The sequence below is a fragment of the Ambystoma mexicanum genome, chromosome 13 (assembly GCF_040938575.1).
Source record: "Ambystoma mexicanum isolate Mex_15411 chromosome 13, UKY_AmexF1_1, whole genome shotgun sequence".
In the NCBI taxonomy this organism is placed as follows: Eukaryota; Metazoa; Chordata; class Amphibia; order Caudata; family Ambystomatidae; genus Ambystoma; species Ambystoma mexicanum.
The window spans coordinates 225,039,496-225,053,302 of record NC_090938.1 but is presented as its reverse complement, the minus strand read 5'-3'; the positions used below and the strand labels follow the sequence as shown (position 1 = coordinate 225,053,302).

Below are 13,807 nucleotides of genomic sequence, written 5' to 3'. Positions count from 1 at the left end.
TTCAGAGTGATCTTTACTTTGAAGAATTCAGGGGAGTGAAGGCACTCACTGCCTTCATGCGTAGGTGTGATCATCTTGTTTGTTCAACTTCATCCTTCCAAGTGACTGAAGACCATGGCAGCGAGCTTTTAGTGTATTTAAAATACTATTTTCTGACTTCTTCCTTGTTTTGTTCGTGCCTTCTGAACAGGAGTTTTGTTCTTTGACACGATTTGTATCCAATGTCAGCTTACTCCAGTCTGATAAGACCTTGGCTTACTTAGCTCATCCAGCCTTAACTGCAACAAAGTAGAAATGAGGCCTTCTTTTTAAAACTCCAGCACTGCTATAATACGTAGTAGAAACATCCATCCTTTAATGGTTCATATACATATATACATGTCGCCACTTGCCGCAATCTATTCACTATGAAGCTAGCCTCAAGAATACTTGGTCTGCTTGCGTTTCTTTGCATATGTACATGTGTGAAATGACTTGATGATATCAGTTCTGTAGCATAAGCTTCTTCACCTTGATCCCAAGATGTCACTTATCTTTGATACTTTCTTGATGCCTTATAGAATATCTTCATTCTCTCGTCTCTGCATCCTCCATGTACGTCAACTTGACTCAGTGTGACGTCACCATTCATCTTTGCCATTCATGTGCTCTGCTTCTTCTGGAATCTTATTTAAATGGCCATCATTTTTTCTTTTATGCAGGTATGGTTTTCTCAATGGGAATCTTGCTTCCAGGATTCTCCTTGGTATCAGTATTCCCAATGGTACTGCATGGCTTTCATACTCTGGGTCCCAACATATAGGCAATATATTCAAGGTGGTTGAGGTGGGGGTACTTGGCTCCTCTGCCACAGGGGGGAGATTTGTAATAGTTTTTGCATCTGGTCTGCATATTGGTGGAAATAGACCTTGTGTTTGTTAAGGATCTGTCCAAGGGATTCAACATATAGGCTGAGAAAGAGTGGCGATGGGGAAGAGTATTGCAATAAGACGTACTTGACCAGGGTGGGTTGGATCAAAAATGACTGCCAACAACTGACCCAAATCCACATAAGTGGTCATCTTGGTTTCTTTTAGCGTTCTAGCCCTTATAGAAAAAGGGTGTTTACCGGCTACTTCATTTTCTTTACTGGGAACGATTCCTTTACTCAACTTTATAAAAAAACAAAACGTGTCTTTACTTATAAGCTAAGTCTATATCTGGTATCATGTTTTACAACACTCACTTACCATTAAGTGTAGTGATTTATCACTTTACTGTTTCTCATATAAAGATATTTATATAAAAATGTAGTGTGGACATTCTCTCATTCGGTATAAATGAAAAATGGGTACTGTACTGGTTAACCACCCCACTCCACCTCCCAAGAATTAGGCCTGGCCTCCTCTGCAGTGACTACTGCTTAGAGAGCTGGATGAACTTGGAGGAAATTGCTAGCAGTACCTTATTCATGGAGATTGTTAGGCAAGATTCGATTCAGTACCCTTTGGCTGCACACCAACCTTGGCCTCCTGGCAATAGAAACCCAACTGTTGGTATAAGTCTGTACTACACAGGTTGGTAGGAGCAGCCAGGCTTATCTCAAGAGGGGTCAATGTGCGCAGTAGTGTAGTTACACAGAGATTACACTTACACTCAAGGTTTCTTGATTAAACAATTATTAATTTAACAGTCAGTATGAATAAGCCTTCTTCAGAAGGGGCAATATAACAGTAACACACAAGTACACTCCAAATACACTATCAGTTTATCTAAATCAGCAAATACCCATTGGAGATGGCACACAGACACTTCCTACACCCTCAGGTGACTTAAATAGCTAAGACACTGAGGACATTATTACTGGTACATTTAGAGCAATACTGTTATTGGTGTCAAAGAAAAGGGTTATTAGAATAAACAAGAGATCACACAAATATTCTGAAACAGGTAAGTACTTTTGAACCCCCCTAATGCAGAGTAAGTTAACCCTTTCCTGGAAGGATAGGTGCAACACAATGTCAGGGGAGTGAAGAGTCATTCCGGGAGCCAGGCTAGGCCAATGTCAATTAGGCAAAAGTCTAGGTGAGCTGAAGCACTTCTTGCTCGTAAGTAAAAGTCTTGCACAATGTTTTAGAAGTCTTTGTAGCAAAGAAGAATCACAGTAGGGGCACAAGCTGTTAGGCCTGTGAGTAGTAGAAGATGCAAGCAACTCTACAAAAGCAACCAAGACAAGTCTCAACTGAGAACAAGCAAGGCTACACAACAAGAGGTACGTTCTCTTAGACTGTATAGTACCTTTGGTTAGAAGAAAAAGGTGGCAGATGACTTCTGTTCCTGTGCAGCTTTGCAGATCCTGTTGTTCCTGGTCCTCAGTCATGGGGACAAGAGGGAAGACTCTGCGGACTCCTGCACTGCAATGGGATGGTCAGTGACAGCAACCGGCAATCTTCAAATCAGAGGCACTTCACGGTGGTTTCAGCTTCTCGCATCTGGCTGTCGAGATGGGCTTTCCTTGCATCTGGGGTCCAGCACTCTGTCGAGGTGGCTCGGTCCCGCTTCCTGGCAGTCCGGAGGATCTTCCTGGAGCTCTTGGCCAGCTTAAAAGTGATGCACTCTAAATCTGCTGTTCCTCTCCCGGGCACTTCGGTTCCTGTAGCAGCAAGGAAGTACAGCCAGCTCCGAGAGGATGTCCAGACTAGTTCACTTAGAGTTGATTGGTCCCACCAACTCAAGGGGAGAAGTCGTCCTTGCAGGGCTTCTCTAGTCGAGGCGAATTCGGAGTTTCAGCACAGCAGCAGGTCTTCACCGGGCAAACCAGCCGTCCAGGAGTTGCAGCAGGCGTCTCATCAAAGTTCTTCTTCGGATTCCTTCATCCAGTGGTCGACTCTGCCTTCCAAGCCAAAAAGCCTAGGCTTTTATGCAGGTTTCTCCCATTCATTCCAGCCTAGCTGTCAGTCAAACAGCAGGGTGGTCTGTCAAACGGCAGGGTGGCTGTCCTTGCCAGACAGCCAGCCGGCCAGTCACCTTTGGGTGCATTCCTGTAACCAAGGGGATTAAGCACAGGGAGTGTCGGGCAGCTCCCTCACTTCCTGCCAGACACTCTGGAGCCAGAAGCGGGCTTCACTCGTGAATCTCACCAAAGACAAAATGAACAAAGGGACCAAACCTGGTTTGGCGTGCAGAGTAAATCTCAAAAAGGACCTTTCCACAGAGAAATGGTGAAAAAAGACGACTGGGGACTTTTTGACAAAAATGGCACCCAAGGGTGCTTTAATGCAGCTGCGAATGCAGCCCGTGGTAAAAACACACCACGGTAGTTAAAAGTAAACCACTGCCACCAGCTATTAATTGTAGAAAAGGTGACCCAAAAATGTTAGATGAGAAACTAGCCAAAGGGGATATTAAGTAACCCCTCCAGCACCCTATTGTAATTCAGTGTGTGCCGGGTCTAGAAAGATATAAAATGTAAAGTCAATTTCAATTCACTGCCCTTGAAAACAGTTTATCCAAGAGAAGGTATTTAAACCTTTGGGAAATCTGAAACGCTTCCTTGTGCCACTGCACTTAAGGTGCTGTGTGTCACAATGTAAAAAGATGCCTATGGAGTTTGTCAGGTAAAAATTAAAATGTCCTAGAGTGAAGCAAAAGTGCTGGGGGTCTCTAGGGTAGAGGGGAATTAGCAAATTTCTGAGAATTCTCCCTAACACAGATACACACAAGAACCCTGACCGCAGTGCTAAAAGAACATCTCATTACAAAAAGACTCCCCCCATTTGGTATTTGTGAAACTTGTGTAACGTACCCTACTCCACCTCCTGGTAGTTAGGAGTGGGATGCTCTGTCACTTGCCATGTACAGAGCCTGGTGAACTTGAGGGAATGACTGGTACCTTTAAGTCAGGTAGACCTAACTGCAGACCTGGACCACAGGTCTGAAGGAAAACATTCCCAACAAATGCAATAAATATTTTAAATAAAATAACTGATTTATGCTCAGTGGCACAACTACTATTTTAACACTCAATGCAATCCTAGAGGTGGGACCAGCCTTTAAAAAGAAGTCCGTATGTATGTACTTAGTCAAGTTAAATCAAATAAAAAACATCCAGGCCTTGCTAAAAGGCTTTTTTTTTTAATCCAACATGTGCATTTAACATGCTCTTGTAAACTGACAAACTTCGATAAGCTCACTACTTAAAAACAAGTGAATAAAACAAAACAGTTGCGGTGAAAAGTAAAAACAAACCCCAAGTACAAATTATATTTCCATGTCATACCTTCTGTACAATCTCATCCAAAAGGCTGCTGTGCAAGTTACAGTCCAAGCATTCTTACAAATGAGAGCAAACTTCACAATGTCTTCTGGGCGTATGTACGAAGCAAGCATCAGCCAAATATCTATGGGATAGTCGCCCCCATTTTTGTCTTCTGGGGCTACAAAATGCAGACAAAGAAATTATACAATTAAATGAAACATTATAATGTGCTCAACTATGTACAGTACAAAATCAAAGCAATATTCAAAACAAAAAACAGTTGAACGTAATATAATCTAGAGAGCAGTGACAAATGTATACCATGTTTACATTTTGGCAAAGAGCATCATTTTGCGAAATTCGCCTTGGTGCGTGTTGACATCGCAAACTATGGAACTCTTCCCCACAAGAAAAATTTCAAAGAGCACATATGAAATGGTTCTCTCTTCTATTTCACAAACATGTCAGGCCACATTGTTTTGGCCTTTGCATGGCTAGCATGCAGGATCCTCACAAGGATGGACTTTTTCAACATGTCAAACCTTTCAGCTTTCATTATAAATAGACATGCACTTCATAATTAATGAATACCAAATGTGGGGCCTCACATTAACCTCCCAGAAGGTTTTCTGCTAATTAACTGACTATTCTCCCATTCAGAATTTCCCCTTTTTGCACATTTGCTTGACTTCAACGGGGCACTGGTCACATCTGTTAATATAGAAAAGGATTCTGGCTGACTTAGGGTGAAAGGTGTCTTTTAAGCCTCACTAAATCAGATCAAATAATTTCGTTTGGTTCACACTGGGTATCCCTAGAGGCTCCCAATGCAGTGAGGGTTCTCCTGTGTATGTCTCTTTCTCTGCATTGTATGAAAGGGCACCTTATGTGGAGTGCAGCAGGGACACAATGTTATCTTTCCTGTAAGAAAGAAACATTTTGGATACTCCTGCCATTTCAGGTCAGTAATTGCCATAAATGTTGTGGAAGCAAACAATCCCCAGGACATGATTTCGGCTTGCAACAGGTCGTATAGTCAGGTTATTTATCACAATTCTCCAGTTGAACAAACAAGGAAGTCCCTTTTTATAAATCCCTTTGAAGCCGAACCACTGGTGAGCCTGTTCTTCCCCAGGGATTGCATGTCGCCTGAGGTCCTTTGTTACTTTCTTCAGGATTTGGGTCTAAAATGGATTATAATTCTTGCACCAACCCAAGCCCCCTAGGAATGCATCGGTGTAAAGCCTTGTCCTCATAAGTTGCTACTTTAACGGTCAAACGGCAGTGAAGCCTGGGTGAGAAGTTCTCAATACCATTAGTTTGAACACAAGGAAGGGAGGTCTTCATTTCCCTTAGCAGGAAAAGTGACTTTCACCACTTTTGCCATTTGTGCTGCCTTTTTAAACCTATTGTCTGCAATGGTCGGCCATATAAATGTATGTACTCAAATGATCATGTCTTACATGCCTGACTACTCGCATGTAGCAAACCTAGGCAGTACGGACAGTGAGGCTGGGCATCTAAAACACAGCTTGTTATTTAAGGTACAAACTTCCTTTTCCCCCTACTCTAGAATTGGCACACTGCATGTGCTTGATAAATGCATAAAAGCCTAAAGTGGTGTGTAATCCATGTTGGTGACCAGACTGTGAATGCATATATGTGTACAGAACTTAATCTTAGCAGTGGAGCTAACTTGAAGCAACCAAATGTTCAATTTAGTATTTATGTAACCACCTGTGTGGCTCTGTTAACTAGCAGTCTCTGCTCTAACGCCAAACCTACATCCTCCTGAATCTAAGCTGTGCTGCTCAGTCATACTGAGAGTGTGTGGTTAGACTTCAATGTAAACATTGTGCACGACGAAGTTAACTACTCTGAACCCATCACCAGAGTAGGTTCTTAAAAACCTCTTAAACCTTGGCAGCATTAATGGTTTCTGAAAAAGCATCCATGCAACTTTTCTGACATGCAATGCAATGTTCCCAAATGTTCTTTCAGGGGGTCTCTCATGTTTGGATTGCTAAATGGAAGCTTTTCTGCCAGGTAGAGCAGCACAAATAAGACATAAGGGTATAAAAAAAAACTTGCATACCCATTCTTAAGCTGCCATAAACATACCTCTATGAAGGACTGTGATTTTGAAATGAGGTTTCACAGGCCCATCTGTGTGCGGAGATCACTGATAATTATTGCAAAGAAGGTCTAGTATCACTAAGCCTGAAACATTCAACCAAGATATAAGAAAAAGAGAACTACCAAGGAACCATGCCATGAAAAGTCAACCACTCTGCAAAAGCATATGTGAATCCGATGCGATTATCCCAAAGAGCATGGCCTAGGACCCTTCTCCTGTGGCAGAGGGGAAAGGCAGATGCTACCAAATCCTGCCCCTGGGGGTGGTGTTCTGCAGGATGATCCCATGGGAGGGGACTTGGGACAGGAAAATTGGGAGAACCCGTTAACTAATTTCCCTGATGACCCCACAGTTTTGAATGGCTATTGTAAAACTAAGGACTTTAAAACAAAATAAGCCCAGACATTAGGTACTTCAGGTCCCATAATACCATAGGTACTGGGACGAGGAAGAGGGGCTTGGATGCACAGAACTGCAACGTGCAGTGTAGTTTTTTCTAATGGCCCACACCTGAGCTGGACTTTTGATTACGTAAAGCACTTCAGGTGCAGGCCATTAGAAATCACGGTGGAAGTCGTGGCAGAAGAAGCTGGAGAAGCAGCAAGCAGCCGTGTATGCAGGCAGAGCTGAGAAATGAAGACAGCGGGACTGCCACTGTTGATATAGCGGGAAATGGTGCCGAGACTCGTAGGATTAAGAAGCTCAAACTGCAAGGCTGCCCGGTAAACAGAAGAAGCTTCCCTTTCTCCACTCTCCGGTGGCTGGGAGCATCGATGAAAGCTAGGAGGAAAGCAGGCTCCTTTTGGGAGAGGCGCGGGATACGGAAACTAAACAGGAGCTGTCAAAGGCTCCAATCGCGAGGACCGGCGAGGTCACAGCAGCGAAGAGTACAGAGGTGCAAACAAAGACCAGTGAGTTTGCCTAGGAGTGGTGACCCCCAGAGCGCTCTGTCAGACATTGCATGATACGTGTAATTATTTTGAATGCCGTACTAATGGAAAAAAGCATATTTGCTACTACTCATATGTAAAGGCGGAACCAAGAGGAAGAGACTTCAACTATCATTGCCAAAGTCAAGAGGATGCAAGATTAAAAGTATACTATATCCTACATTGCCAAAGCCATTAAATGCAGTAGTGAAACTTAACTGTAACCCCATCACCAAAGCTAAGAGAGGGTAATACTGAATTGTCATTGCCAAAGCAAAGAGGGGGCAATATTGAAGATCAATAGCAACAAAACGTAGCTGATCTATCACAGCGAGAGGGAAAACAGTTGGACATATGGCAAGTAAACAAGTGGAGTGAAGCATCATCAATGGTTGTTATAGTTTTATTTAGAAGTTCTAAATCTCAAACGTGTTGAAAGCTGAAAAAGTTGTGAATCTCAAACTTGTTGAAAGCTAAAGTCTTTACTAATGCTTGAACATAACCTCATCACAGAGTACTTGTAGTGGTAGGAGTTTTTCTATCCTGGCAGGCGAGTATACCAGGAGAGGGCCCATTAGTGGTAGTCCTGGCAGGTTAGTGAACCAGGGAGAAGACATTACTACATTGCAGTGAAAGGTTGTGGTGGAAAGGCCACTAAAGTTGTTTGATGAACTGTGGTAAAAAACATCCTGATGAAAACATAATTGTGTTTGGTGTGAAGCAGTTGTCTTTTTCCAAAGAAGAGAAGTGCTTTTTGAACATTTATTGGGAATATTTATTGTGCATTTGTAAGGCGCTTATACATCAAGAATATTGTGTTTCAAAGCGGCCACAGGAAAATAGGGAGGGAACATGGTAATGAGAAGCAAATAAACAGTGAAAGATAGAGTCAGACCTACTAGGCCTTTTGAACATTCAGAACGCCTTGTGAGCATTCATAACGTGCAAGTGCAGAGCGAGAGAGAAGGGATGAGGGAGTGGGGGTAATTGTTAGGTGTACCAAGAGGGAAGTACTAAGGAGTGAGCAGTTGTTAAGTGGTCAGCTGCCAAAAAATAAGTAAGTGCAGGTCTGAGGTAGCATAAGCCAGTGGGTGCTGAGGCAAGTGCTGGGAGCGGGCGGAGGCTGAATGTGATTGGGTGTGGGAGGCCACGATCCAGGAGGACACATAAGGGTCCTGGTCCCCAATCTTAGCCACTGTGGGGTTTAGCAGAGGAGGGAGGACGGGAAGGAGTAGGTGAAAAGGAAGGTCTTGAGTAGCTTCCGAAATTTGAGGCGATTTGCCTCAAGACGAAGAGGAAGGCTCTTCCATAGGAGTGAGCCTGCTGAGGAAAGAGATCGCCCACCAGCACAGAGATTAGCGAAGCGCTTGACACACAGTGTCGGAGGAATGTAAAGATCTAGAAGGAGAGCATTTAGTGAGAGCCAGTTGTAGGATAGCGTAGTCCCCGCCCCAGACAGCCTTATGGATGATGCAGAGGGATTTTAATTTGATCCTTGTAGCAACTTGGGGCCAGTGGAGAGATTTTAGGGTTTGAGAGATGCGGTCCATAGGCTTGAGGCCAAGGATCAGTCTTGCATCTCTATTCTGGATTAGCTGGAGAGGTCGTAAAGAAGAGGGTAGAGTGAGGAAAAGGCTATTGCAGTAGTCTAGTCTAGAGAGAACCAGAGCTCTACAGACATCGAGCTTCTGGGGGAAGTGAGGAAAGGAAGAATTCTTTTGAGGAGGTGGAGTTGAAAGTGGGCCTTCTCGGCAAGGTCGTGAATGTGAGGGAGGAAGAAAAGAGGAGTTGAAGATGACTCCATGGTTTCTGGCTTCAGATGAAGGAGAAAAGGAAGAGCCCAAAGAGGATGGCCAGAGTGAGGGGAAGAGGGAGCAGAAGTCCCAATAGGAAGGATCTCAGTCTTGCTGGCGTTTAGGCAGAGATCATTGGAAGTACACCAGGACTGGATGTCAGATAAGCAGTCAGGAATGATGGAGGAGGAGAGCATCGGTGAGAAGTTTGAAGAAGAGTTGTGCGTCATCTGCATAACACTGGAAGTTAGTTAGGGGAGAAGGTGTATGTAAATGTGGTGTGCAAGAGGAGCAGGATAGGTGTTAAAGAGCCAGGGAGAAGGCTGGAGCCCTGGGGGACGCTGCAGGTGGAGATAGAGGTGGGCGAGTAGAAAGAGCCCAGAATATCCTGGGACAGACAGTCGTTGAGGCAGGAGGTCAGCCAGTCCAGTGACGGCTCTGATATATCCAGGGTATCATTGAAGCTGTTCTATGAGGATGGAGTGGTTGAATCAAATGCAGAAGAGAGATCAAGTGAAATGAGAACAGCTGGAGAGTTGGAGTCAAGAGATGTGAGCATTTCGTCACAGGTGTTCAGTAGTGAAGTTTCCATGCCTCTGGATGCTCAGAATCCAGATTGATGGTTGTGCAGGCAACCAACAAGTTCAGTGTGCTGGGTCAGTTGGGGGGTAGACCAGCTTCTCCAAGGGTTTCCCAAGGAAGTGGTTGATCGATATGAGGCAGTAGTTGGCTGGACAGGATTGGTCTGCAGAAGGTTTTTTCAGGAGGTGGTGCACAAGAGAGTGATTGAGGTAGGAGGGGAAAGATCCAGTAGCAAGAGAACAGACTTTTTCATTTGATAAGTTGAGGCGTGTGGAAAAGCTAATTTTTTCAAGTGATTATCCTGTTTCAACCCTGAGATAATTCAAGTGTAGAGTGAAACCAAACCTGGATGCTAAAAAGGAACTTTGGGTTGTTGTGGATGTGGAATTTTACCATTGGAAAATTCTACTTTTTGGGACTTTTATTCAGAAACCCTGCATTGAACTTGGGGAAGGGAATCTGACCCTGGTTACAAGGATCTTTAGTTCATTTGAATATATTTGTCATTTTTGTTGAACTTGATCAGCCATCTATATTCCTGTATGATTTTATTGTATGTACAAGTGTGAGGGACAGAATCATTTCATATTAGTGTGTTTTCCTTTAGTCTTAGTTTTGTAGGCAGGGAAATCCTCGTTAGATTAGGGAAAGCGAGGTGTTTATCTCACCCTTGTATTAAAATGAAATGGCTACATGTGAAAAATCTTTACCAAGTTTTCTGCCTCACATTTCTCAGCCCTCACATAACACACACAAAAATACTTCTCAAGAATCCTATAGACCCTGTTTTAGGAAGACATGCAGGAGAAGAATATGTTACTTACCAATTGGTAACGTTCTTTCCACTGGATGTTCCTCCAATGCATTCCACATCTTTGACATGTAATGTGAACAGCTGTGCACTTCAGAAACCTCTTCGGCAGAGGGCGTCCTGCGTCGTGTCCATGCACCTCGAGGGCCTCCGTCGAGGACGACACCACAGGATGTTACAAATAGGACGCACAGCGCCCATAGTCTCAGTTTAAGTTCTTTTGCCCTAGAATGTGTGACACCAGTCTGATGCAGCTGGACTGCATTTAGCCTTGCGGAAACAGAAGCTGCAATCGCATAGGAAATTCTCCTGAGGGGCAGGCTGGGAGGGCGATGTGGAATGCGTTGGTGGAACATCCAGTCGAAAGAACGTTAATAGTTGCTAAGTAACTTGTTCCTCGCATGGATTGTGTCCTCAACGCATTCCACATTTTTGACAGACTCCCAAAGCAGTATCAGTAATGGAGGCGGGAAAAAGAATTTAGAAGACCCAATTAGATTGCGGAATAAAGAACCACCTTCCCAAAGGCCATAACCCGACCATGGATTGTATCCAGGGAATAACGTTTTACAAATGTATCGATTGAAGCCTAAGTAGCGGCATCACAAATATTCCCAAAAGGAACACCTCGCTTGAGGGCAGTGGAAGTAGCCTAGTGGCATGAGCTCTCAACCCTTCAGGAGGGTCTTTACCCGCCAACCGGTAACACTCCGTAATGCGAAGGATAATCCACCTGGACAAGGTCTGTTTGGCAACAGCCTGGCCCAATCGGTGTGCAGCATATCCTACAAAGAGTTGATCGTCCACTCTGACCCTGGACATCCTAGAAATGTAAAAGCTAGGAGCTCACCTAGGATCTAACCGATGGAGACACTCCTCTTCCTTACCAGTATGAGGAGGAGGGTAGAAAGATGGAAGAACTACCTTCTGACTCAAATGATATTTAGAGACTACCTTAGGTAAAAAAGAAGGACATACTCTCAGTACAACCCTGTCCTTACGAAACACAGTAAAGGGTGGCTTAGCTGAAAGTGCCTGCAATTCACTCACTCTGCGAGCGGAAGTAACCGCAACCAGGAACACAGTCTTGAAGGACAGTAATCTCAAAGGACAGGAGTGCAAGGGTTTAAACTGAGCACCCATGAGAAATCTCAAAACCAAATTCAAATCCCAAACCGGCACCTGGAAAAGGGACGGCGGGAATACATTAGTCAGACCTTTAAGAAACTTGGAAATCAAAGGAATCTTAAAGTAAGAGCATTCGTCAGATGAGTGCTTAAAGATAGACAGCGCCGCCAGGTAACCTTTAATGGTACCCACATGAAGGCCCCTGCGAGCCAAAGAAAGCAAGAAAGACAAAACCATAGGAATGGAGCACTGAAAAGGATCAACATTGTGATCCCTGCACCAGTTGCAGAACTTACACCAACGGTACTTACACCAATTGGTACCAACAGGATGCACCAATCCTTATACCTCAAACTTTCAGATACCAAGCATGAAGGTTGAGAGTCTTGACCTCTGGATGGAGAACCTGGTTACCCCTCCCTCCCTCGATCGACCGATCGTTAGATCCCTCCGACCGCCACCCGCCCCCCCCTACTCCCCCTTCCCTTGCACGAGAGCAGATCCTTTCGGTGGGGGAAGACGGCGTGGAGGGCAGATGGATATTTCCAGAAGGTCTGGGTACCACGCTCTCCTGGCCTAATCCGGAGCAATGAGGATCATGTGGGAACCGTACCTCCGCAACACTTGAGGAATGACGGGGACTGGAGGAAGTGCGTACAGCAGTGGAAATGACCAATCCACCACGAACGTGCCTCCTAAGGCTCCTCTTGGAGAAAATTCCCTTGAGCAGAACCTCTCGCACTTCCAGTTGACACTGGTGGCAAAGAGATCCACTTACGGGGTTCCCCAAAGGGCGAAGATCTCCTGAAGGACTTCCTGAGCCAACTCCCACTCGTGAAAGACTGTGCTCTACCTGCTCAGAGCGTCAGCCGCTGAGTTTTTAGTCGCTGGCCAGATCAACTGTCGAGATTGAAATTTCCTGCTAGATGGCCCAGAACCAGAGCTGCACTGACTCTCTGCACAACAGGAGTGACCCTGCCCCCCCCCCTTTTTGTTGAGGTGAGGTAATGCATGGCCACTGTGTTGTCTGTCATGACCAAGACACTCTTCTCCCGTACCGAGGGCAGAAAAGCCTTCAGGGCTAGCCCGATGGCTCTCAGCTCTAACAGAGTGATGTGGATTCTGGACTCTGACGGAGACCAACGACCGCTGGCGGTCAGGTTGTTGGCATGAGCGCCCCATCCTGTGAGGGAAACGTCCGTAACTACAGTCACCTCCGGCCACGGTTGCCAAAACAGTTCCCCCTTCATCAGGTCCCCTTCGTTCACCCACCACAGAAGGTCCTGGGAGACCAAGCGTGGGATCTGAACAGGATCCGTCATCTTGCCGGAGAACTGCGACCACTGCATCTTGAGGACCCATTGCAGGGATCTCATCCACAGCCTGGCCTCTGGCACCAGAAAAATGCAGGAAACCATGAGGCCGAGCAACCTAAAGAATTCAAACGCTGGGAGACTCTGGACATGTTGAAACTTGTCCACCATCTGCACAATGTGATGAGCCCTTACCTTGGGAGGCGAACACTTCCCCAGGGACGTATCCAACACAGCCCCGATGTACTGGAGCTGTTGGAAAGGTGTCAGATGCGACTTCTTGAAATTCAGGGAGAAGCCCAGTCTGTGGAGGGTGCGGCAGGCGACACCAAGCTGATCCAAAGCTGGCTTGGGAGAGCACGCCCGGATCAGCGAGGCGAGTCGTCCAGGTAGGGGCTTGAATCACCCCCCCCTCGCCTGAGATATGCTGCCACCACGACCATGAGCTTGGTGAAGACCCTCGAGCAGAGGTCAATCCAAATGCCAAGACCCGAAAATGAAAGTCGCCAGCCGCAAACCTCAGGTACTTCCATGTGCTGATCCATCCCGCGCACAGGAAGTATGCATCCTTAAGGTGCAGAGACACCAACCAATCCTGAAGTTGAAGGGCCTGGAGGACCTGAGAAAGAGTGACCATCTTGAACTTGTCCTTCCTGAGAAGTCTGTTCAACCAACTCAAGTCCATGATGAGTCTCAATCCCCAGTCTTTCTTTGGGATAAAATAATAAGGGGAATACCAACCCTTGTTCCTCTCCGCTACAGGTACCTGTTCTATGGCACCTTTCTCCAGCAGGAACAAGATTTCCTGCGCAAGGGGCGGATCCAGACTCTGCAAACAGTGTTTCCCCGGTGGAATGTCGTGAGGCCGCTGAAGGAA

At 45.5% G+C, this 13,807-nt stretch overlaps 1 protein-coding gene across 3 annotated transcripts in view; it reads right to left on the bottom strand.

Annotated features, from left to right (window-relative positions):
• The window catches only part of TMEM183A (transmembrane protein 183A), a 215,459-nt gene that overhangs the window by 129,893 nt on the left and 71,759 nt on the right, over positions 1-13,807 (bottom strand). For all 3 annotated transcript variants that reach the window (XM_069633681.1, XM_069633683.1, XM_069633682.1), the window contains exon 4: positions 4,259-4,415. In XM_069633681.1, coding sequence (XP_069489782.1) covers positions 4,259-4,415 — 157 coding nt within the window. The remainder of the gene's footprint in view (positions 1-4,258; positions 4,416-13,807) is intronic.